This window comes from Aythya fuligula, chromosome 5, assembly GCF_009819795.1.
Source record: "Aythya fuligula isolate bAytFul2 chromosome 5, bAytFul2.pri, whole genome shotgun sequence".
NCBI lineage: Eukaryota > Metazoa > Chordata > Aves > Anseriformes > Anatidae > Aythya > Aythya fuligula.
Window position 1 is genome coordinate 14,690,216 of NC_045563.1, and position 27,170 is coordinate 14,717,385.

At 39.0% G+C, this 27,170-nt stretch overlaps 1 protein-coding gene across 1 annotated transcript in view; it reads left to right on the plus strand.

Annotated features, from left to right (window-relative positions):
• ATG2B (autophagy related 2B) overlaps positions 1-3,899 on the plus strand; it is a 42,413-nt gene extending 38,514 nt beyond the window's left edge. Inside the window, exons 41-42 of the mRNA XM_032189511.1 lie at positions 620-769; positions 1,225-3,899. Of these exons, the coding sequence (XP_032045402.1) occupies positions 620-769; positions 1,225-1,455 (381 nt within the window). The 3' untranslated portion in view covers positions 1,456-3,899. The remainder of the gene's footprint in view (positions 1-619; positions 770-1,224) is intronic.
• Positions 3,900-27,170: the final 23,271 nt, after the last annotated feature.

Consider the following 27,170-nt stretch of genomic DNA (forward strand, 5'->3'; position numbering starts at 1 on the left):
AATACATGAAAGACATTATAAGAAGTGTTCAAAATTTTTTGAAAATGTCATGTTTTCTGTGCTTAGTTATTGAAGGGGGGGGTGGTAGGAGGGGAGAATAGTAGTAACCCTAGTCGTGGTTCAAAGTGGTAACAATGTTATGTTCCTTAATGTCAAATACCTAATGACAATACACTTTTACCACCTAATTTTGCAAACATGGTATAAGTGCCAAAGTATGAACATGCATAACGAAAAAATATTATTTATGAGTGGAATTAAGTATCTCTTTGTGTGTGTGTGTGTATAAGAAAACATTATTGTTCAAACGTTTCAAGTTTTTATCTCAAACATTTTCTACATATTGGAGGATGCTTTTGAAGTAACATGAATTGGAGGACTGGGTTGAGGGGAGTACCAAAATCTACAGTATTCAGTGTTTCATAATGGAACTTCTGTAATTGGTGCAGCTGTAACAATATATAGAAGTTCTTGTGCAAAACCTTAGCCTGATGTAATTGACTATTGTTTGTAACATTAAAAAACATTTTATTTCAATTATGTTACCTTATAAGTAGTTTAAATATGGGATGTTAAAATAAGACTTCATGCTTATCTTTCATTTGCTCCCGATCATCAGGCAGCTGCAGAAACTGCATATGACATGGTATCACCAGGGCCTACCTTTATTGAAACAAAAAAGATAAAACGATTCCCTCGCCATCGTTTGGCTCATCAGCCAGTAGACTTACGGGAAGGTGTTGCCAAAGCATACAGTGTAGTAAAAGAGGTGAGTGCAAATATAACCATCCTTAACATAATTTAAGAACTATGTGAAGACAAAGCAAATAAAATGTCAGATGTTAGCTTAAACTAACCATCTGATGAATGGGTTTTAATTTTTAGCAAGACTGTCTTCAACAGTAGTTCTAAACCAACAGAAACCTTGCATAGAAAAATTAGAGAAACAAATTAAGATGTTATACAGTTAATCATGAACAAGACTTCAGAGTTCTTCAGTTGTGAGGATGCAACCAGAAGTTAAATGAAATAGTCATCTGTAAGCTCATAATAGTGTTATTCTAAGCCTCATCAGAAGAATTAAATCAGATTTGTCAAAATATAGCTGTATTACAATTATAATACAAAAGTGATAAATGCTGTGCAGTTTTAAGTTGAACTTAAAATTAGGAGAGGTTGCTTTGTCTTTTTTCACTGTAACTAATTTGTATTAATTTCTAAAAGGGAATTACGGACACAGCTCAAACCATCTATGAGACTGCTGCTCGTGAGCATGAAAACAGAGGAGTAACTGGAGCAGTAGGAGGAGTCCTCCGCCAAATTCCACCAACTGTGGTAAAACCCTTCATTGTTGCAACAGAGGCAACCTCAAATGTTTTAGGTGGAATGAGAAACCAGATCAGGCCAGATGTGCGTCAAGAGGAGTCTCAGAAATGGCGCCTTGGGGAAGACTGAGATTAAAAAAAATCTGGCTCAGCAGCCGGGTAGTAAGGCTAGAAATGCAGAGGATTTTCCCATTGGCAGCCTTGGATGAAGCTCAGTTGTTTTTTATGCTCATCTCAGGAACAAACAAGGTTTTCACCTATTATTAGCAAAACATCCAACCAAAAATATTTATGAAGTGAAAAGCAAATTGGTACTTGCTTACGCTGTGTGTTACCAATACATTTGGTAGATAGTGCCAAACATAGCAAAGCATGCGCTGCCAACTCAGAGACATGCTTGCTCTATTCTGTTTACCATGTTTTTTTTGGTAGATACACCATCTGAAGCAGTGGCCTGTATGGCAAAACTAAGCATTCTTCAGAGATGGTTTTTGAGCATAGTCAAGGAACTGTCTTCAATAAAGGGCTCTGTAGATGCTCTTCACTGACTGAAAGGTAAAAGCTTTCATTTTGGATGGGAGACATGAAGGCTATATAATATGGAAGTATATAAGAGGATACCATGTAGTGGTCATAAGCAGTGCTTTTAGCGTGGCACTTAAAAGAGCAAGCTTGATAACCATTCAGAATTTAGATTCAGTGTTGATACACCTATGAACAGGATTTGTTCCTAAATATTAAATACCTACTTTTGTGGGTCTCTGAAGAAACTGAATGTTGCAGAAATGTTCTGTTGTGTTGCACTTTAAAGGATATGGCCTGTATATTGTGCTTTTTTTATAGTGTGAATAAAATGTAATGTGCATTATCCTTTATGTGGTTTAGAAGCTTACACAAATTATTGACAAGAGCATCATTTGATGATTCTACAGAAAGAAAAGTGTCTTAACTTTGTTTAAACTACTTGTTATATGTGAAAACACTTTTGTCTTCTGTTACACTAACAACAATGCTAAAAATAACTGTTCTTCAGAAAAACAGCAGTTGTGTTGTGAGTTGTAGCCAAAATGTCTTTCTAAGAATGAGGGATCCTAAGCAAAGTTAAAAATAATAATAATAATAAAAAAAATCATAAATTCATAGTTAAAATTATGTACAAACTTGTAACAATCTGCTTTTATTTAAAAATCATATTATTGCAAAATTGCTGCTCTCACAAGATATTTTTAATTTAAATTGTGCGTCATCAGTTATTTGTCAATGAGCATTTGGTGTCATTTCATTTGAACTGGGGATAGGTGAGAGGATTTAAAAAAAAAAAAATCTTCAAAAAATCAAAGTGGATACTGATATTTACAGTTTAATAGGGGACCAGGGTCTCCATAGTGTTTTATTAAGCAACTGACATTGTGCCATTTCTGGGAAATTTAAAGGCTAGACACTAGCTATGCCAGGATAAACCTTTATTCCCTATAGCAGCAAAAACTGGAGGATAAAAAGTAAAAAGACTTTTTTGAATAGAAAACTACTCGTTTTGAATTTTAAATTTTTGGGTGACCAACTGGAACGTTAGTTTGTACTAATCCTGTGCTTCTCCTACATAAATGCTATGGGCAAATGTCTGCTGAAAGAGGGACATCAGATGCTTTTGGTCTGAGTTGAATCTCTACTGGTAATCAGGAGGTAGCCTCCTTCTCTTTTTTTAATACCCGCCGCTAGCAAAAACTTTGCTGGTGGGTATTACAGGACACATAGGAGCATACAAAGGAAAATAGTTATTGCATATTCATCTTGATATTATACCAGCTGTTTCTGGACACCAAAGAATCTGTCTGGAGGGTAAATGATTTTAAAAATGTCCCCTCTGCTGGAAAGACTACTACAGTTTGCTTTATTATTTTTAATAACACAAAAATCCATTTACAAACAAGTTCTTGCATTGGGTGGCAAGTGGTATTACAAAGTTGGCTTTCATTTACTGGAATCTTCTTTGAAGACCTGGGTATTTTGGTTAAATGACTTGTTGTAAGCAGGAGAATGTTTCTGAGGGGACAAATACCTGCACATTGAGCAACTTGAAATACTTTCTGATGTAAAAATACTTGCTGCAGATCATACTTTCTTCAGTAATTATTTGCTGACTACTTCAGTAAGAGCTCAAAGCTGAGCATTTTGCACAGGATTGAGTTCCATGTTTGCAGTTTGGCACCTGACTGCCTTCTCAAGAAGTGGTGATGAGTCAATGCAAGTAAGTAGCAATGAATCATCTTCATTTACAGTTACCATACTACATCACTTCTGCTGGTTTGGTTCATCCAGTTAATTGGAGTATACTGTAATAGTATAAATCTGCATGCTTTTTTTTCTTTTTTGACATTGCTGAAAAGAAGCAGTGGCATTTCAGTGTTCATTTCATTTTCCATTCTGTCTGTCATCATCTGATTGTACAGCAATGCAGTTAGGATATATTTTTATATGAGCGCATGCTGTCAAGGTAAAACATTTTATAGTGTCTGTCACTGTTGGCAATACAGATTGTACAAATTATTAAACTTTTCACCATTTAAACTCCTGCATTTACTTCTTGCATTTTATTGAGCCTATTCAGAGAAATGTCTTTTTTTTTTCCCCCCTTTTTATTTTTGCAAGCAGTTTCTTAATAGTTTCTTAATCTTTGGATGTATATTCAGCATTGTTTTTCATTTGTAACATCGTCCTGTAGTGTTGGAAATACTAAAAAAACAAAACCAAAAAACTCAGACCTCCCCAGACTAACCTTTACATTTCAAAATGTATTGTATAGGGGAGAGGCTTGTGCTTTAAATCAAAAGATACATATTGTTCACGAAAAGGGATTCATCAAGAGTTCTGCTCAATACAGTAAGACTTCTGAGGCATTGAATACACAAAATACAGTTTGACTCTGGACATATTTTCTGGAAATAGAAGCCTATAGATTGCTATGGTTTTGTTAGCATGGGATCTTCAAAAAAAAAAAAATTGTTATACTCGAAGTTTCTACTGGAATCAACTGCTACAGCAGATACTACTCCTTCTCATAGTTTTAGTGGGTATAAACAGGTACAGACCATGTTTAAGAAGTGAATTCGGTAACGTTGAACTGACTAACACTACTACTGCTACTACTATTGCTTAGCCTGATACTCTCCAGATAAACAGGCTCAGAACTGTCAACCTGGATTTTCTTATGCATCCTGGCACTTCAGATAACATGGTCATGAGTGCCCAAGAACTACATGAAAGACAGCTGTTTGAAACAGACAAAAAAAACCCTGCTTCATAAGTATCTTAACAATGACAGAGAGCAATGAATCATCACTTTCATGCAAAGGTAGCTTCCATTTTCTTTCCAATATCAATTGGTTGTTTGTAAATACCACAGCTTTTTAGCAATCCAATATACCCTGTGCTAACTTGCATATTGATATGCATTGGGTCAGTCACCAGCGAGTTCATATGTGTTTAATGGATGCACATGTTTTTATTCTCTCACTAAGTGGTTAATTGTGGTCATCTTTTGCTCATTTTCATTTACAGGTTTTTGAGCTTGCAAGAAAGGTTTTAGTAAACCAAAAAGCTCTTAAGTGGCTATGAACAAGACATTTTTACTGAACATGATCTGTGTACCTGTAAATGTGATGCTGATTTTACTTTAAATATTGGAACATATGTTTTTGTAAAGCAGTGAAGTCCAAAAATTTGTTTAGAACAGTTACATACTTTGAAGTACCCTAAATCTCACAGAAATAGAAACACTTTCAGAAAAGATGTGGGTGTTGAAGTCAGTTTGGATCCATACTGCACGTAGTTCTTTCAGTGTCCAGCCCTTGTGATTTAAGCTTCTGACAACTGTTTTAAGTTGCTGTACCTGCTGAAATCTTGTTTACAATTGAAAAAAAAAACCAACAACAAAACAACCCCCTACAAATTAAGTACGTAAATACAAATCATGCATTTATACTGGATTTCTTAATAGTGAGTTAGCTCAGACAGAAACAGTGGTTTGCGTATGTTTGTGTACATTTTTTACATTTGTGTTTATAGTAGTTTTGTGGTATTGTTTGTATATAATTTGAAAGTGTAAAGGATATAACCTCATTAAATAGAAACCACTGTCGAAGGGATCTGACACGTTCAACTTGAGTTATTTTGCTTAAAGCCTTGTCCCCTCAATAGGTTTTGAAAATAATTGAGAATTATTTTTAGATCATAATTTATATGGGACTCTGTGTATATTTTAGCTCATTAAAGTGCTGAAAGGCCTGAATGCAAATAAGTTGTCCTGTTAAATATGTTTAATTGAGGGAAAAAAAAAACAAAACACAAAAACACACAACTTTGTAACAATATATAAATAAATACCTTAATTTGTTCCTTGAGTTGGTTTTCTCTACTTTTGAATATAAATAATACAGAAATCATTCTCCTCAAATATCAGAAGTTACCTTTCAAAGCTTTTTACCTATGAAACACAGTTCTGTACTTAAAACAAACAAACAAAAACACAACACCAAACCAGAAAACGTGAATCTTCAAAATTGCATAGAGAAAGCAAGGACAAAGACAAAAGCTGGGAAATAAATGGGCTTAGCTAATACAGCTTTAATCCACCCTTATTTCATATCAACGAACTGCTCTTTAACTCTGGCATCGCATGTTCTTTCCCAGGTTTCTTTAATCAATTTGTATTCCTTATCCCTGTATTCAGAAGAGATTTTAGAGCTTTATTAGCTTCCAAACACTGTGGAAAAGGCAAAATCATTCATTCATTCAGGATCCCAGTATGATGCCTGCTTCATAGGTACTTAGTTAAAAGCATCTGAAAGATCTTAGGTTGAGTGGTGGTTAGTATTAAATACTGGTGGCAGTGCTGCGTTCTTACTGTGTTTTTGTCATGTTTTTGTAGCCTAAAAAAATAATGAAAACAGAAGCCCTCTATATAATGCCTGAAAAATTATTTGGTCAAATAGTAAGAAGAAAGTTGACTTCTATCCCATGCAGCTCCTTCCCACCCTTTTTGTTACTTCCAACTGAATTATCTTGGTATAAAAGCTGTTAATTTTGTTTTAATTTAAGGAAGTTCTAGATAACCTGATGGTAAGGAAAGAGGGATTTTGGTGTTGTTTGCAAGCCTGGTGGACAAGAATCTTCTCTGCTTTTCTAAACTTTTCTCATACAAGTGATCAAAGCTATTTTATAAATGCTTTGCAGAGGAGAAGTATGGACTGTAGAGGAGAAATAGGGAATATCTTGGAATTAGTTATTGATCGTCCTGAGGGTATGAAAAATGAAAAGTTTTTTTTTTCATTTGTACCCAATTTCTTTCGTGGATCAAAAGCAATGAAGTTACAAAGTGATTTGCAATCAGTACTTCCCAAGATTTTTGGGGCTTATGTGTCACTTGTAAGGAAGCAATTATATGAAAACTACTAGTAAGTATTTGTGCTTCTCTGAATTTAAGCCTGCTGTAATTTAAGTTTGTGTCTGCAAAGCTTGCACCCTCCTTGGCAGAATCAAGACTTCATTTTGCTTGTACATGCTGTAGGGAGACCATCCAGATTGGCACACCTGGAATTGCAACTCAAGGAAAATGACAAAGGTCTATTCTTCCTGATACCAAGGCGGTCTCCTGACATCTCCAAGTTAGTCCTAAGAGCAGAGGAGACTGACTCCACAGCCTGTGACTCTTCAACCAGCTGAGAATTTAGGGGAAACCACCAGTATGACACATCAACCAGGACCACTGTTAGCTGTTGTCCTTGAACTGCATTGCTAATTGAGGATGAGCCAGGCTGAAGTGTGCTTTATTGTGCGCTTTAATTACTTTACTGATAGTGATTTTATTCATAACACATTTGAAAGTTTGTTTTTTAAACTGCCTTTTTTTTCCCTGACAATTCATATTTCTAGCAAATAGTGTTTAAAATTATCCAGTATTATGATACGTTACCGAAGGCTGCATAGAGTGGCCTTTCTGTTGCAGATAAATTCAGGTTTCAGAGCTGTTTTGTTCTGAAACAGAGTGATCAGGTGAATGCAATCTGCTGAGGGGCAGCAAGGAAGTATTTACTGCCCTACAGGCAGGGAAATGGTTCAAGCTCCTTAGTTGTTTCTGAGATAGGTAACAGAATGACACTGCATATAACTGACTCATTTTTATGTGATTATTTCCCCCAAAGTAGATTTCATTCTTTGGTAAGAGCTTGAGTTTCAAATTTGGCTTTTATGGGCCAAGATTAGGTACCTTCAGGGAGGAAAAAAGTTTTGGGGATATGGTCTGCCTCATGTCCCTCACAGTAGAACTCAGCAGAATGAGGACCTGGTCTATTGTAGCTCGTGGGCACAAAGGTAAATATGCGAACACGCTCAGCAGGTCTCAGATACCTCAATAGGAGGGCTTTGACTTCATTGTAGGCCTTAGCACTTGGCAGTTCTTTGATACTGGAAATTTGCTGGTGAGTCCATCAGCTCCACTGATCTTAGAGCACTTCTTTCAATTCTTCCCATTCATCTCTTCTGTCAGCAGAGGCTGAAAATGCTTCCTGTGTTTTGTACAACGTGGCCTGAGGAAGGTTTATGGCTTTTTTTAAGTGAAAAGAGCTGTGAGCTTGAGGAAGTTTGACAGTGCCATGCTATTTATTCTAACTCTTGCAGTCATTGGGCAAATGACAGGTCAAGAGAGTTGAAAGGTGCAGGCATGGTGTGCTGAAGAGGATGCTGAACAATCAAGGAAAAACACTGCAGAGTGCGCTGAGAGCGTTTGCAAGGTGATGGCATAGGTATTGCTGAGTTTACATTTTGATGTGACCAATATTTTACAGATCTGGATCCACTGCAGCTGACAGAAAGCCAGAGAGCACATGGACCTGGCAATGATAGATGTGGGTGAGTATGTGTATGTGTCAGATGTTTGTACGAACACTTGGTACTGGGGGCAGAAGGCTAAGAGAAAAGCAAAATAGCAATACAGGAAGATGGAAGAAGTAGTGCTCAATTGTATAAACAGGTCCTTTATAGGAATCCAAGTTATTAGGAAATAAAGTTCCTGGCATCATCTATCTTTTCAGTAATGTTTAACAGATCTGAAGTGTTTCCTGGAATTACTCAATAAAATAGAATGCTTCACAGTTATTATGGCATGTCTCTGTGTATTTGGTGCCAGAAGTATCTTCGAGAGCACTAAAGGTATTTATTTTAAGCATGAGACCTTCAGAGATGCTCTTGAGTTGCATTTTCTCTTGGCCTTTCAGAGCTATTTAGTACTTCCTTGTAATGACAAATACTCTTTTAGTTCTTTTCCATTTCATTTCTGCTTCCTGAGCACTTTGCTCGGAATATTGAGCAGGCCAAATTCAGCACAGGTAAGCAAGGGGGTAGCAATTATATCAAGTTAATTGGAGAAACCCCTCTTACTTCATTGTCTGAATGTCATTCAAACCAGCCAAAAGTTCTGTCGCAGGGCACTGCTTTGTATTTGTAGCGTTTTCCTTTCCTAAGTTTTTTCTTTCCTAAGAGCTGCAATTTAGTACCAGGTAACCCTTTTTTTTTCTTTCATCAGACCAGAGGTGATGTGCCTCCAGGTGAATTCTTTATTAACACAATGTAGTTTGACAATTCATTCAAAAAAATGATGTTCAAGTTTGAGATGTGTTGACATAGAATTACAAACTGGGCCCTGTCTCTTTGAAATACCCCATGGATGCTGGAGAAATAACAGGAGGCAATTACAAGGAGCGTGTCCCACTACATTAACCACTAATGCCTCTACACCATTGCCTTAAGCCTCTTGTATCATTTAATGCAAAGATCCACAATGACATTGAGAGAGAAGGTTTTCAACTATGATTTTCATCAATACCATCTTTCTTTGTTGTCCTCAGTCTGATTTTTTTTTTCCTGTTGCTACTTCCTATTAAGTGTGAAGCCCTAGGAAGAGTTTTAAACAGATACTTGGGAAGATGCAGAAAAGGCCAGTAAGGCTGATGAATAAAGATGAGCAGTATTTTTATTTCTGCCACCCCTGAGCTTTGCTGATCAGTGCTCATGTCATCTGAATTATTTGGTCAATATAGGTATCCTAAGGGCAGTTGCTTGAATTCGGACTTACCATGCAAAAGAAAGAAAGGAAGAGCAGATTATTCATATTAACATTGAAGACTTGGAAAAAATAGTTTGTTTTCTCACACAATTTAGGAGCAGATATTTAAACAGGTCCACAGGAGCCCTGTTAGTGACAGTTCTTTGTACTTGTTGCTCGCACAGAACTCGCACAGAACATTCATGCAGCACAGTTAATATAGAGAAAGGGTAGTTCATCTGCACTTACAAAGACACCTGAGCTGAAGAGGAAAGCTATGAGTGTAAGCATTCTTCCCTCCTGGGGTCCCAGGCCAGGGCCACCAAGCACTGGGATGGATGAGTATGGGGATGGATGCAGGAGGAATGCAGCTCTGGCGCTGTGTGACTGGTTCCTGAGCCACAGCAGCCTGGTGATGCCCTGCTGGGTAGTGCATGCTGAGGGTTGGCTTCAAGCGCAGGTATTGTGCCCTGAGAACCACAAGAGGCATGTCTGTAACGTGCACCAGGGGGGTGGCAGGCCAGCAAGAAGTCTGCTGCAGAAATGGAAGAAAAAAAACACAAAACTATTTCCCATTTATAAAAAGGGTAAAGTGAGAGTTTGAGGAGAACTAAAAGAGAAGACTCCTTCAAATTCTTTACTGTTGGAAAATTGAAGAACCTGCTTTAGAGTAAGGCAACAAACTGGGAGCACTTGACAGACTGTGGCTAGTCTCCAGGGGAACTTCCACATGACTGAATCTGCATTTGCTTTGCTGAAAGCTGTTTCCTTCTTCAGATTGCTTTTCTGTTTGAGTCCGCTGTGTTAGAATTCAAGCAGCAAGACATGACTTTTTTAAGACATTTCAAAATCCCGAATTTCTTTGCAGTGTTTTCAGAAGTGTCAGCTACCACTGCAATGTGAGAATGATTGAAATGTGTTTTCAGAATAGCTCGTTCACATAGGAAACAGCAACTCTATTTTCATCTATACATTATACTTAATCCCAGGTGTAACATAGGAACTGCCTGTGTAGAGGACAGTGCAAAAGCTGTTCTGGCACAGGACAGAAGGTGCTGGACAATCATTGTCAAGATTGATAGGTGATGCTAAGTGCAATCTTAGAAACTACCGTGTGCACCTTTTGTGGGGCAAATTTATACCCTTACGTGGACTGTACCTGTCATGATGATAGTCACAACAAGTTAAGGTCTGTGGGAAAGACTGATAGACATTGTGTTTTCTGCATTGATTAAGGAAAATGTTTCATGAAGGTTAGCAGTAATTTTCTCAAGTTTTCTCATGTTCAAGGGGGAAGTTTCTCTGTTCTTCATAATGAAATGCTCGAGTTAAGCCCTCAGAAGAAACTAATCATATGGGTAGGAAATACAGCAAACAAAATGTGCCTGCTATAGAAGAAAATAATGTGTCATGGTATCATCTACAGTCATTCACAGAGGCCACGGAATGTCACAGTAAATTAAGTAGTGCTCTTTTCTAAGTCACCCACAGCTGAAGTGATGCATCTTCATATGGCAAAGACCACATTAACCACCACCGATACATTAGCTCATCTTTCAATGCAGAAAAAATTAAAGGCTTATTTAGAAATGGCATATGCATCAACATGGCCTCTCAAAGCACAGTGATAATTGCTTTGTACTGCAATGCTAAAAATAGTTATATACATTCTTTATAATAAAGAGAGTCTGTAAACTGCATTAAGAATATTGGAAAATATTAAAAAAAATACACAACAGCCTTGAATGGTGACAATGCAGTGTCATATTAACTTTAGGAGATGTTATTCTGTCCATTAATGGAACACATCAGCATGGTGCATTTTAGTTGCACAGCTCCCAGATGCTGCGATGCTGCTAAAAAGCATGTGTGCCATTTGGGCAGTTCAGGGCATGGTTTCCCTTAATAAATTCTGTTCACTGAAGAGGACAGTCAGGGAAGATGGTGGTAATTGGCTGAGGAAAGGTTTCTCTTGCTTACCAGCTTTCAGTCTAGCCAAAGAACAGTCTGTGCTTTACTGTCTGCCTAGGATAACCTGCTGTCAAAGGAGTCCTGCAGAGCAATGCCTACCCTAAATGGCAATGTTACTTTAAACTTTCTCTGGACATATTTTTTTCAGTTTCTAGTCTGGAAAATGTTGTGGTTCCCATTTACTCGGTAATTGAACAATTTTTTTTAAAGTAGTTTGACAAATATGATGGTTTTGTTGAGATGCTGTTCCACCAAAATCAAATATTCTTCCTCATCTCAATAACCTGCAAAAACCTGTTAATAGTCTTAATGAGATATGGAAATATAAGGAATTGAAAATACAATGGTTATTTCCAGAAAAAATATCTCCGATGAAAAGCGAGGATTTATGGATTTACCTGGAATAAAAAACTCCTTGTGTCTTTGTATTTCCTATGAAATTATACAGACTCCTCCCCCCCCATGCACTTACATTTTGGTCACAGTGTTTGAAGCTGTCCTTCACCCATCTGCCCAGCAGCTATTCTGTCCATGCTCTGCTATGCCTCCCAAGCTGTGCCAGGTTAGCTGGCTTTGTGCATGCCTAGTGAATTAGAACAGGAACTGGATAATTAATAGTTTGCTGAATTTTAGTCACTTTCCTAATTCAGTTCATCACACATAGCCATCCTGACTCAGCTAGAGGAGTAAGAACAAACAAGAGGGAAAGACAGGTCAGGCTGGGCAGGACAAACCAGCAGAATCCCTGAAATGAATATTTGGGAAACTGGCCTCAGCAAGATCAGTCACGTTTGTCTCATCATGCAATCTTCACGAGGAATTTGAGAATTCACCTTCCTGTAAGCAGACTGCTGAGGAGCACTCATAAAAGTTATCTGTCTGTCATACTAAGACAGGACTTGTTGCTCAGCAATGCTTTCTATTCCACCAGCATCTCCATTTGTGCTGGGATAACTAATACTGTACTGTGTTAGTGAGATGATACTGGTGCAGTTTTTATGCTACTTGTAATAATACTGTAAGTGGTCCAAATGGTAGATTTTAAAAATATTGAAAGGATAGTTTGGAGACAAGCAAAGACTCTTTAACATTAAAACACATACTGAGGTGGTTTTAATTTGCTTTGATTACACCAAACATAATTTTAAAAGTGCATTTTGTTTGTTATTTCTACAGGATTAAAAAAATCACACTTTTAAGTGTCTGCAAGGCTTGACTGAATAATCTTGCATGATGATTAGATTCAGCAGAACAATTAAACAAAGGTGAATTTAAGTTTCTAAAACACATACTTTAGGGTTTTTTTATAAGAATGGATAATGTGCTTAAGCACTTGCTTGAAAAGGGATTTCAAATTCTATAAAAAGAGCAGAAATTTCACAGAAGTGTGTGGAGTACAACACATGGACTACTTAAAGCAACAGGTTGATTCATCTTCTCATATATCTGATTTTATGCAAAGTAACTCTTAGATTTTAGCCAAAATTCAACTTAATTGATGAGTCATTTGATGGCATTTGTAAATCCATTAAGATTTTCACTGTCAACATGGTAAAGTGATAAAAAGGCTGTTGTAGTGACTGCAGCAGGAGTGAATTACTAAACCTTTCTCCTAGAAGAGCAGTAATTCATTTCTACCAGGAGAGGCTGCTCAGCAGCTGTTTCTTGTCCTTACAGCCATGCCAGGAAAGAAAATCTCACTGGGCTACAGCTCACATGCTTGTATGTGCCCCCCTAATTTCAGTCAGTTTGTGTGAAAGGTTGCTTCCCCTTTATGCATGTATGTGTGTATGCATGCTCTCCCCAGGCCTCTTGTGAGGCTCTGAAACCCCAGCCTCAGGGAAGTCTTTCACTTAGTGGTATTGGGCCTGAGAAGCTTGAAGGATTTAGTTCTTTGCGTCTCTGTGCCTCAGCTTCCATCTAGCTAAATAACAATAAAACTCACTAATAAAATAATTTTTTCCATATTATTTTTTCAACAAGATAATAATACTCAGAATATAGCAATAATACAAATCTTTTCACACCATTATGGCTCTTGTTACTATAATAATGAATGGCTTGCAGTTTTGACATGGATAAGAGAACGTGAGTATTCTAAGAATTGCACTTTTGGATAAAAAGTCCTCTTTTGTCATGTTTTGTGTCCATATGTTAGGGTGTATGCCAGATAATGACCTGTACTGAGGCTGGTTTGGAAAATGGTAGACTAGAAACAGATTTGAACCAATTGTCAGTCTATTCCAATTTCAAGCAAATCTGGCTCTATCTGAAGTCAGAATATTTAAATACATTTCTACTGCAAAAATTCCTGTGCAGAGAGTGCTTGAGCAGGAGTTTTATAGATGATTTTAAGTAATTAGATCAAGATCGTGCCAGAAGTTTGCAGCAGCGGAATACAGTTACTTGGCCTCTCTTGTTGCAGATAATCCCCTAAGGCATTTTTTTGTTTTTCTTCTCCTTTTCTGTACTACCTATCCTAAACTGTAAACTCTTGAAACAGTCCTACCTTCTTTCCTCTAAATATGGAAAAAGACGGGTGTAATAGGGGCCTGATTTCAACTGAGGTTTTACATATCTTACATGCTCTCTGCTGTGGTGAACAGAGCCAGAAACAATTCAGCACCCTTCAAGAGGAGCAATAACTCTGTGCTTAGTCTCCTGCTGTGTCTCCTCTGGTACAATTCCTTGGCAGCACCCAACACATTATGGGCAGAAGTATCTATGGAGAAAAGAGGAGCACTCAGTGTGGAGAGGATCACTGAGGATTTACCAACATATAGCTCACAAGGCCATCCAGCAAAGGAGTCTGCCCACCATGGGCAGGGCATGCTGTACATTTTTTTCTCCCCCATCACAGAGAAATCCTTCAGAAAAATCCTGTGTCACTTTTCCCTACCCAGTTCTACACAAGGACCAGAGCTTGCTTTCCTCTTGAAACACAGTCCTGCCCTCCTGACTCCTCACAAGGTAAGCACATTTATTTCCTCAGCCACTGGGAAGCAGATTCCCTGATATATGGGTGGAGTAGATAGAGCATCAGCTTTATCGAGGTACTTCAGTGGTCTTCAGGGCAGAATAATTTTGCTCTTCTCATACAATTATCCTGGGTAATGTGTTCCAGGTACTCTTTGTTTTGTGGTCATGGGCAGCCAGGCACAGCTCCCTTTGAGGTGTCTGCTCAACTGGGGCAGGACACAGCTCCTGGCGTACTAACAGGAGCTGGGAAAGCTGGGTTTCAGGTCAGGCTGTGGTGGTCTCGCCTCTGCTCAAGGCAAAGGGAGAAGAGAGGCCATGGGCTTTTGTGGGAGAGCTAGGGAGAAGGGCCAGGATATCAGCACCGCTTTTTGTCACAAGACAAAGCATGTGCCACTTGGTGAGCCGTGTCTTGTGGCTCAGAGCTGGGCTCTCCAGATCTTCTCATCCTACCCTGCAACAGTCCCTACTCATTTACAGTCACCTCTGTGGTGCCCATGGGTGACCCTGGTCTGTGTCTCTGTGCCGAGGCCTCAATCAGGTAGCAGCAGCCCAAGGGCAGTGCCTATGCCCAGGGTGGGTTGGCCCAGAGCGGATGGCAGCAGCCATTTTGGGGCTGACTGTCTGGTCAAGGCCACCAATAAGACTTGTGACTGAGCATTGAGTTACATTCTGCGTGGCTGAGTCAGATGTGATGAAACATCAGATAAAAAGAGCAGTAACAATCCCCAGCTCTGAGTGCATGTTAGTTTAGCGGCTGCTGTTCATCCACACACAGAATGAGGGAGTCTGCCCAAGCTATTAACCTTATAAAAACACTTTTGAAAGATGTTTTTGATTTACACTGAAAAAGCATATAAGGTAGAGGAGTCCTGGGTGTCTGCATGGCATGAGTTATAAATGAGACATTCATTCAGACATTCATTTGATGGTTTTAATAAATGCAAACCAGAAGAACATGCTAGTGAAAACAATTCTATTGTGCCACTGGGGATCTGGGGTGGGCTGGCTTCAAAACTCCTGAGCATACAAAGTGCATCATTCTCTGATGTAACAGAAAAATGGTGTAGCTTTCATCCTTTTACATTCCCTTTTATAACTGTAGCCCCCGTTGTGATTTTTTTTTTTTTTTCAGTCAGATGGGCCTTTTCTTTTCAGGCTAGATTGCTCTTTACTTGTAAGATTTTTTTTTTTCCCCCGTTTTTTTTTTTTTTTATTCTCTTCATGATCACATCCACATGAGTCAAGACAAATACATAGTACAGAAGCGTGAGCTTCAAATTTTTACTCTCAAATGTTCCTCACAGAAAATAAGTCCTTTTGCTTATGGGCTCATCCTTTGTGTGCTAAAGGTGAGACTGAAGAAATCTCTCACTTCCCTTCAGCTGCTGAGATGAGATGATGTCTACACAACAGCTTTCCTCTCCCAATAGCTTTCCTCTCCAATTCCAAATGGTGCCTTAACCTTTAAGTCACCTATAAATGCTTCCAACTCTCTTAAAATGTGGGTTTGTTACTCAGCTTCTGCTCACCCAAAAATACCAGGTCAGAATTTGGGTCAGGGCTTGCAGTTTGACCAGTGTCATGTAGATGTGAAAATCAGGCAGGATGCATGTCCAGGAACAGCTCCTGAACATACTTGGTTCACATGAAAGGCACTCAGTCATATAGCTACAACCACCCTCCTTCTCACAAAGTGAAATACTTATTGAATTACGTTTCATTCCAAGTAAATTGATGTTTCACATCCATCTTGGAGCTGTGAATTTGGCACAGGTATTAGAATCATTTTCATATATGTGCTTTTTCATATATGTTTCCATTTGGAGGGGTTGTCAGCAATTTACAGAGGAAAAGGAACAGAAAGTCAGAAAGTGATTTGTTAGTTTTTCATTGTCACTGAGTCATAGTGTTTAATTCAAGAGCTCTGCTCCACAATTTATGTGTCTATTTGCGTAAACACTGGCAATTCTGAAAGCATAACTGTGACGTTTAATCATCAGGCACACTTTGAAATAATTCTGGGACAGTTTTAGGCAAGACAGAGCCAGCTCTGCCGTAAGTCTGTTGTTCTTACATACGAGATAGGGCAGCCAAAGGCTTGAGGAGTGATGAACTGGTCAGTGAACTCTGCATGGTATATGAAACAGCTGCCATCCAGCTCTGTGTGGCCAAACACTGCTTCCTTGATTGCTTCCTTCTGTGTAGAGACTGCAGGGGAAGACAATAAATGTATTTTAAAAACCTGCAATGGAAGGTTTGAGAGTAACCAAGCAACAAAGGTAATATGTATTAAAAATGTAGGATACAAAAGGAGAAGGCAGCAAGAATTCTTCAACTATAACTTAAAGGCTGGGAAAGCTGGGACTGTTCAGCAAGGAGCAGAGATGGCTCAGGGAGGTGTTGCCAGTTAGTTTATACACATACCTGATAGGAGGGAAAGAAGATGAGAGAGCCAGGCTCTTCTCAGTAGTGCCCAGTGGCAGAACAAGAGGCAGTGGACACAAATTAAAATATTTGAAATTCCATCTGGATGTAAAAAAAAAAAAAATAAATTATTTTTTATTTTTATTTTATTCACTGGAGGTGTGGTGAAACAATGGAGGAGGTTACCCAGAAATGTTCTGGAGTTTTCATCCTGGGCAACCTACTCTAGCTGACTCTGCTTGAGCTGGGACATTGGACTAGGTGATCTCAGGAGGTTTCTTCCAAATTAGTGATTCTGTAAATGTGAGCTTTACTCCTTAGTACACAGTGTTTGGAAGCAGTCTGCGTTTGGTTAAAAAATTTTCATAAGGGAGGATGCTGAGACCTCAAAAGATTACTAACATTGCATTTAGCAGTGCATTTTCTTCTTTTATCTGTGAACAGGGAGAAAATACTTTTGAAATATTCAGAATAAACAATTTGATGTATTTACCTCATATAAAATATGCAGTTAGCAATAGTCATGCAAAACAGTTTAGGTTACCACAAAATTCTGTGTAAGCATCCTTAGGAGCCTGTTCAACTGTTGACAGATCTTCTTCTTCTCTCTCTCATTTGGCAATAGCATTTCTGAGTGTGCATCTGCAGAAAGGACATTAATCCTTTCTTGTTACCATGTGAGGTAGCGTATATCTCAGTCCCTCTGGATCCTCTCTCATGTGCACTCATGCACATGCTTTCTACTTCTCTCTGTCCCATCTCTTGAGGCCTCAGATGCACTTCTCATTTAAAAGACTGGCTGTCCACTGTGGTTCATTTGTGGTATGCTGATGCTGTCCCTGAAGCATCTCAAATGTTGCTGATTAATAATATGTACTCCTTTTCAGAGGAGTTGACAACACTGTCTCTTCACCCTTGGGAAGGCAATAATATCCTCAGCTACTTGGCATTTTCAACTCATTTTGCACCAGTTGTTTGGATTTCAGAATAACGTGGAACAACACCATGTTGACACAGGGCAGTGTCACATTGCCTGCTGCATCCATGGAAAGAAATAGGCATGCTGAGGATCTCTAGATAACCACAAGTCTTAGGTAAGTGTTTTTTGGGGGGCAGTCTGTAATAGGTAGAAGCACTAGTATGCCATTGTAAAGGAAAGGGCTAGTAAATATGTACCTCTGAGATGGTGCGCTTCACTTGCAATCACAAGCTTATTTGAATTTTAATTTCTGTGTTTTAACAGAGCTCTTCTGTCTATTCATGGGCCAGTAGTATCTCAGGAAGAAGACAGCAAATTAAAGAATGGGTCAATACAGATGTTTTTCCAAGGACAGAGATGGAGTGCAGGTGTTTACTGCCTTGCCTACTTGGTTGAGTCCTCCAGAACAATAAAAGCAACCAAAATAGGTTTGAACAGGAAAGTAATTGCAGTAGCCAGAGAAAAGATGGAGTAAGAGTTTTTGTCTACTCTTAAAGGAAAAATATGAATGCTGTACTTCCCTGATATACTTCTATGTATCTCCAACAAGTGCCTTTTTACTTTAACCTTTCAGGAGAACTTTGTCTTGCTCTTCAATTCTCCCTCTAACCAAATGAAGGATGAGAAAATGAGTGGGGTTTGTTGACCTCTCTGACAATGGCCGCCTAACAAAGTAGGTCATGTTAGGAGCTGTTTGATGCTTCAGTGTTTTTTCCTAATAGAGGTCATCAAGGAGAGTGAAGCATTTCAATTGTTGGAATGAGTCAGGGAGTTTCAACTTCATCCAGCCATTATGGAATCCTGCTTCTGGTCCCTTTATTCTGCTCTTTAAGTGCATTTTCCCTTTATATTTCTTCAGGTGCATTAACTCCAGTGGCATCTTCCGTATACAATCTGTTGGTGGTTCCACAGCTGAGATAGGTAGTTCTTTCAGGTGATGGTTTTCATTAGTGCATACATAGCAGCTGGGGACCTGGTTTGCCTGTTAGTATGCATTTAGTAGTTAATAGTAGCATCTAATCTAAGATGCTGCCATGACAACCTGTATGTTGTGCTTTGTATGAAGGTGTGCAAGGAATTGGGATGGGACAAGGAGGCTATGCCAACAGTGCTGCACCCTTTAGTTCAGTGAATACATGTTGAACTGGTCAGTGCTAATGATTAGGAGGTCTGGGCAGGGGGAAGAAGCATGAAACAGCTCCCATAACATCCCCAGTAAGAACATGCCCACAGTGGCTGTGCCCAAGGTATGCCTCTAGCTTGTCAGTTCACATAGGTCAAAACTGATTTGGAACAACGCTCTTTCCACAGAGTTCTGCAGCAATGGTCCAGGCTCCATCACAAAAGACTTCTTGTGATATATTTTGAAATTCTGTTACATATGTTATAAATTACAGCTGTATAATTATTATTATATGAATTACAACTGCAATTTAGAATGATATAGAGAAATTAACTATTCATGGAGCTCTATATTGCTTTACCAATCATTTTCACTAATAGATATTTCTTTTTCTGCTCAAAGAAGGCCATCCAATTGGGTGATACGAATTCTTTAGTATGATGCAGTATGTACCATTTGCTAGATAATTTTAGACAATGAGCATTTAAAGAAAATAAAGCATGTTCCTGTGTAGATAGTTGTTGAATTAAAAAGTGACTGTATTCTTCAAATAAAATACTTGTCTAGAAACTGTTAAATCCAACTCTAATCAAACTGTTCAGTCTTGTTATAACTCAGTACCAGACAGTAATTGCATTCGGTGATGTTAGTAGTTACTGCAAGCAAATTTGCCAGAAGAGAAATTAGTGCATTTGTTGTAATGTGTATGTGGAGGGAGGAAGAGTTAATGCACTAGAATATTGAAAACAGTAATTTGATGTTTTCAAACCATAGTAATTAGAAAATATTTGTCTTAAATAGTACTGTAGCTTCTCCCTGATTTCTTTTAGAAGAAGAAATGGTTTATTGAACACCAAGAAGTATCTTAGTTTTAGTTCCATGTGTATACATATATACAGAAACTACTTATAGAAAAATAATGCAACTAACACTGGTAAGTCAGATGACAGAAAGCAAGCAAATACAACAGACTCCACTGTCTGCTTCACCTTCATTCTCCTTTCTTAATGGGTTTGTGATGTGAGGGGCATTTTTGATTACATGCCTGTATATAGTTATGGCCACTCAGTCTGTTTCCTGCTGTCTCTCAGTGCCTAGATTGATAAGAGATACTATCTCCACTAGTTTTCTGATTCGCTGTTTCCTTCCCTAGCTTCTTTCACCCAGAAGACATAGTTGTTGATCTAATGTCAGATGGAGCAGCCCATACTGACAGGAGTGATTTGCCCACTCCTACCAGCCCCTGGTCTCGCAGTCAAGCTATGATTCAGTTGACTGGCACAACTGTCCCTTGCACAATACATGCATTGTGTGCCAAACATTGAACTTCTTTGCTGTCCCTCACCATTGCTGTAATTAACAAATATGACCTTTCTAAGTGCTTGACTTAAAAGATACTCAACTTTTGGATCACATGTGTGTTGGCAGCATATGATAAAGAATTTCATTAATATGTTCTGTATCTGTACTATTGTATTATTTTTGGATGTACCTCTGGACATAACTTCCTTTCTGTGCCAGAGAATGCTTTCTAATGTCATAGTTTGTTCAGATATTCTATGATTCTATGATTCTAAGTGAACTTAGGTAAGCTGCATACTAAAATGTATTTCTCAAAACCAACCTTTCTCATTAATAATACTTAAAAGTGTACAAATAAGAGAATTAGTCTAGGAAAAGCAAAGCAATTACTTGACTCTTTAAAGTGTAGTGTGCATTATTAAGGTATAACATGCAAATCAGATATAACTTACAATAAAACACAGCAAGAAATGATTCTGTGAAACTGTCTCTCTATATTTTTGCTAACAACTTCTGATAACGCACACTCATATTTCTCAGAATAGCTGATATTTTTTCTTTAGCATAGTGCAATGAAATGAGTTTGTTGCTAATGCTCAGTGTTATTAACCTTACTGTAAGCGGGACTAACAGCATCAGCGCCTTTCAGTCTTTCTCCTCACACCTTTTAAAGCTCACAGAACTGAATGCAGCTCGCATTCTCTTGTTTGCTCCTGAAAGATGTACAGAAAGCATCTATTCATGTAGCCATAACCTGAGGCAAACAAAGAAATTCCCCAGCTGACTTTTGTGACAAAAACAAACAAACAAACAAACAAAACACCAGCCTAAGCAACAAACAACAAAACATTTTGGGAACATACTAATTTTTCCAAAAAGAAAGGTGATTTGTCTAGTCTGTGATATTTGCCCTGCACAGTTGGCTCCTGCCCCCCAGCTCTCTGCCCCTGGACTGGTACCTCACTACAGTGTTGCAGTGCCTCTCCTGCTCTGGGCCAGCTTGTGCTAAATGCTCCTGGCTGTTTGCAGGTCTCCCAGCAGTGGGGTAGGACTAAGGTGCCCTGCTGAATGGTGTCATCTGCCATCATCTACTGCTGCATGCTATCTGCCTTAGTGACCAGGGACTGCAAGTACCTCTCTTGCACTGTTCCTAGCTACTGTATCCAGGCTCAGCTGAACACAGTATTGTCCAACATACCAGAGAAGAATATATTGAAATGGAAAATGAAGTGCTTCACTAAAATTGGGGCACACGGTCACTCTACTAAAAATATTTTGAATAGTTAGAATTTGAAATAAGAACAGTCAAAGAATCTGATGTATGAAGGGAGTTGTATTTCACATCAGTAACCCTAAAGTCTAGGACACTATCCCAAAATAACTCGTCAAGACCTTTTGCGACTCATCAGAATAAACAGGATGGGCTCTGCAGAATACCTGGAAGTGAAGCAGAGCTGGGGGGAGTAGAGCTAGGCAGGAAGAATTGTGCAGATCCAAACTCACACATCTAATTTTATTTTACTGAAAATAAGCCCTTGGTTTACATGTGTGCTCTACAGATTGCCCCTTCTAAAGTGATCAGTACTACTTTTGTGCACTTTCTCAGGGAAATCATGTGCTGTTTACTGCACTTGTTATTATTAAGATAATGTTCAGTATACTCAAAGGATATTTGATTTTTGCCATAGTGTGAAAGAAGAGATGATTTTGATTTTAAAATAACTAGGTTTTTGAGCTTCTTATCCAAGTAAATGGTTATTTTAATTGTAAAACATATGAATGCTTCTTTTATTTGTCTAATATTTTTCTAATAAATGCAAACCTATAGATGCTGTGCATACTGTACATGGGGAGGAGAAGAACTGCAATGCAGCTACCTCTGAGGAGGCAGCAACCAGCAAGACACATATTGTGGGGAACACGCTTGAAGTAAGTGCTATATACCCATAGGCAACAGGTGAGGTTTTGGCTTTCATGTCTATATGAAGTACTCGATAACCTCTGTTATTACAGCATCTGGATAGCATATGCTTATTGTATTTTTAGGTGTCACAGGACACCTGTGAAATTTTTAAACCTCATTTTATTAAAGATGACCTCAAACTTGTTGGCAGCAGTGACCCTACTGTGTACAGTGCTGATTGCAGCAGCACCAAAACAATAGTACCTCTTTGGCTATAGTGTTTTGTCTAGGGTCACTCTGGGGTAACTGCTGATAACCTTAGGGGCAAACACAGGCTGCATGTAGAGATTACAGCAGCCTACAATGCTGCAGTTTTATCCCAGGTATCAGGCTACCACATCTGCACCCACAGTGAGGACCTGGCTCTCTTTTCTGCCTGATGCTATTTCTTGCAGGCTCCCCTGAGTCCTTCTGATGCCACTGGTCCTCAGGGCAAAGGGGATATTAATGAGAGATAATGCAGCAGGTAAGGTGAATTATTTCCACCTGAGAGGTGCTGGTTCCTGAAAGGCCTCTGGAAACCAGAGCATTCAGATATCCAGTTTGGAAAGGTTATTTTAGAAATAATTATGGAAAGTAAGGATTTCTCCAATAATACATAAATAAATAAAAAGGTCTATAGCTGAGATGAAAACTGTTATTTTTTTATCATGAAGGCTTCCTCTCAGTAATAATGCTTTGGTCAAAGGTATTCAGATGACTAAGGCACAAGTGTGGATTTTTTTGAGACAGAGTGGTGCTGGTACAGCTGTTGCAGAAGGCCAAAGGGCTGAGGAGGGATAGCTGGGATCTGAGCTGGAGCTCTGTGGTTTTGGGAAGTTGAGAGCATGTTGTACAGTTGGTGGTTAGACCACTAGCCTCTTCCCGTGGGCTACTAAAGTGCGTGTATCGGGTAGGCCTGAGAAATGATACCAAGCCTTGGTGTGAACAAGGTCATGTGTACAAGGAGAGTGTGTCTTTAACGCATCAGTGAGCACCTGAATGTTACCCTTGATCTGCAGTGACAATTTAGCAAGGAATTGCCTTGAGCTTTAGGATGTGCAAAGCTTCAGTTCTAGTATGCACATCTAAAAGTCACTTTATAAAAGAGAAACTTTCTTTTCTGGAACTTGCTTCTGGTAGGTATTTTCCCATTAGCTTGAATTTACTTCTCTCTCCTTTATTATCAAGACATGAAGAGTACCCCTAGGACTGGTTGTAGGGATTTTGCTACCGTTGACAAATGACACTCTACATATGTTCCCATATATCTGCTATTCATTTTGTCACATTAATCTTCTGCTATGGTTAATTCCCCCTTGCAAAGATAGCCTCTTTCATGATAGGTTGCTGCCTGATTGTGATGGTTTATTGCTTAGCAGCTGTGAAATAGCTGTTAAAAAATAAACCAGGGTATTCCTTTTCTCCCATAACCCTAGCAAGAAGAAAGTTTGCCTGGTTATGTATTTGATGGCACTACACAAAGCAGTTTTTCTGTAGTTGCAGATCTCTTTTTTTTTTTCAGCCCTTCTGATCCTAATGTTTGAAGCAAGACAGAATGAGCCAAAACTGTGCTAACCATCATAACATCCTCTCACAAATAATTTGGGTTCTTCCAGTATATTCCCATTTTTCTACAATAATGCCCAAAACATAAGGATACTTCTAGGGCGTTAATTCCCATCAGACTCATTGTTACCCATTGTCTGACTACTACTTGCCACGTCAGAGAGATTTTATGTTCTTGCTGTGTGTGAATTACTGGCATCCATGCCGGGAAGCTGGCATGCAACCAGCAGATAAGTGTTAAGAAAAATTGGCAAGAAGCCTCACTCAGAAGCTCAGTGCTTCTTGTGAAGACTAATTAAAGTTTTGTAAAATAGGCAGACTGATCTTTATATTTTTTCTTGCTTTTCCTTTTTTTTTTTTTTTAAATGTCTCAGCTGCCTTTCCATTTATTAGACTTAATATCAAATCTTGATTTTCTTTTGCAAGTTATGTATCTTTTTCAAAATGGTGTTTAATGAGCATCTCACTTTATCATGGTCTGTGATGCAAAAAATCAAATCCCCACCACTCCACATAACTTCTATAGTATATACCAACAGTTTTACCATGTGAGAAAGGTTTTTGTCAGAAGCTTTATGGCTAAAAAGCATAGCAGAAAAACTAAAATGCACAGAGACAAAGTGTCTCACCTATTATATATTTTTTCACTTCGGAAAAATTATTATAACTTTATAGTGGTGTACTGATATACAGACTCGAAGTTGCTATCTCTGGTCAGGACTGCTCCATTAATTTAAATTTACTGTGAAGTACCTCAAGTGAGGTTTTGGCCTCTAATGTCATAGAAAAAAATTGTTGCCCAGATAAGGAGTGCTTGAGTGTACAGATTAAATATTGCTTTTTATCCTTCTCTCAGTGCTAAATGATAAGCATTTCTCACTCCATAGCTACCTGACATGTACATTTGTCCAGACAGCAAAAAGGTACAGTGACAATTTGAAGAGTTTTTTCAAGGTTTGGACCTTGTAGTTAATCTGTTGAGTTAGCCTTGTGTGATAGATATGAGACTTATCCCATCTCATCCTGTGGGGAGTGATGGTGGCTGGCTTTATTCTTAATGTGTGGCTGGGGATTTGCTGTGTAGAAGTTGAAACAGATAAATAGCAATGCTTGAAAACAAATGTGAACTTTTCTATGTGTGAATTACTTCCCAGAGGAAAATATCTCTCCCAGCTGTAGCTGTAGATTAGAGTGATGATGGAGAATAAGCCTCATCTCCTGTAAGAAAATACAGCTAGTAGACAGGGAAGATTTTGCTGGAATAAACCCAGAGTGCACAATATTAAGATGGCAGAAGACTTCTTGAGCAGTTGCTTCTTAAGATGTTTTCCTGTACTACTAATTGCAACCAGCTACACTTCTGCTTTCAAGGTAGAAAGTTTTGAATTAATTAAGCCTTTTTTGCTGTTTTTTGTTATATCATTTAACAACCTCCCATGTCTACTGCTTGGTGGCCCAAGGGGTTTCTTGTATTTGTGATAACAGCATAGCCAAAGTAGTTTGTGTGGATCGGATTCTATTGCTCTGTCTGAAATTGAGAAGCAAAACTCGAAAGCAGACTTGTCCCTTTTTACCACTGCTGCCCATGGGTATGTAACCCTGAAAGGCAGTTGGACCTCTTCAAGTCATGCTTAGTTACCAAGGTGAAACTCAAGAATCGGTCAAAGATTGGCTCTTTCTGAGCACCAGCAGAGTGAATTCATCCAGCAAGACTATGTCCCCCCCCCCCCCCCCCCCCCCCCCCCGTTTTTTTTGTGACAGCAACAAAACAAGGAAAGAACAGAGGAGATGCTCCCTCCTGCACTGGAGCAGAGCTTTGCTAACATTTTCTGTTGCTCAGTGTGATGGCTATTTGTAAGGCAGTGTGTTCTGGAGAGAATTAAAGTAGGGCATGACACCTGTGACTAAATGGATCCATTCTGCACCAAGGAGAATCATACTGGTTGTAAGGGCTGTCTGTGGAACGGTGCTAGGAGGGCAGGTCCCTCCTCTAGTAGGCTCAGATACTCAGGATTTGACCCTCAGGTATCTGTGAAAAAGGCTCAGCAACAAACAGTAACTACTGAAAACTCAAAGAACAAATCAGTTAACACAAAAGAATAACTGAGATAAGCTGACATTCTCCTCAGGTGAGCTGGTTTTGCCTTCAAGTTTCAAATTCACGTAGAGCAAAATGAATTGTTGTTGCTTTGTCCAGCCTGGGGCTCTGTGTTTCCAGCTTTTCTCTGTGTATACTGAGCTGACAGAGTAGGACTTTTTTGGAAACCCTGGTTCTTCTGCCCTCTTTCTGCCCTCGTGCTGGACCCAAAACCCTGTCTTACTCTTCTGTGATGAAGTTGTTTTGACTTCTCTTTGCCAGTGACTGAGGGTGGTTTCTACTGTTTGTCAGGCTTCCTACTGTGCTACAAAGGGGAATGTTATATTGTATATTTGCACTGCTGACAATGTTCTTCCTAATTGCTGTTATTTTAGAACTTCATCTAACCATTCCAGTTCTGATTATTAAACTTCTTTGTCTCCATACAATCTCATGGCAGCAGATTCTTCAATTTAATTATATGTTGTTTCAAAGATTTCTTTCAGTAAAATTCATGGCGAGATGTATGTTGCCAATACTATAGTTTGTGTTTAGTATACAAGACAAGACGGTTTAGTTTCTTGAGGGCACTGTTTGTTTTCTGTAAGTGTGTTTCTCTCCCACATAGGGCAGAGTGACACAAAGCTAAATCAGAAGTGGCTAAGTTGCAATGTTGGAAAGTCAAAGCTTAGTCATGAAACTGTATTATAACTCATACACTGAGGGAGGCCACACTGAGATTCTAGGGATGGTCTTCGGTTAAACATTTCCTGGCCCTTAAATTCATAATTTGATAAATTTAATTTTATTTTAATGCAGTTACTTTTTTAGTTTCATCAGCAGGCTTTTGTGTGTGTGTGTTGAAGAGAACAAAATATCTGAAGGCCCATCCTGAGGCCCATCTGTCCCATCTGCCTATCCTTTTCTGTCTTGCCTAGCAGGTCCCAGCTCTTTCCCAGCTCCTTGTCAAAGCCATTTCCCCTTTGTACACATGCTGATTCCTGCTGTGTATCTGGATACAGCCAGTCCCTGTCTCCTGTCCTCCCTCAGTGCTTTCTTTTGGTCACCGTCACCTCCGTTCTCCTCCACACATCAGGAAGTGACTGAAGGAGATGCTGCTAGTTGCCTTCTCCCCACTTCAGTCTTTTTCTTCATTTCCTGACTCCCAGCCCCAGAGATATTTCTCTGTTCACCATTAAACACCATCCACAGCCCCCTTTTTCCAGCCTGATTCTTGTCTTGGCTGTGGCCATCCATCCACCTGTCAAATCCTTATATTTCCAATTTAGAGATCAGGATGTCATTTGGGACTGTGTCAAAAGCTTTACGGAAGTCCAGGTAGATGACATCAATCAGTCTTTCCTTGTCAACTGATGCAGTC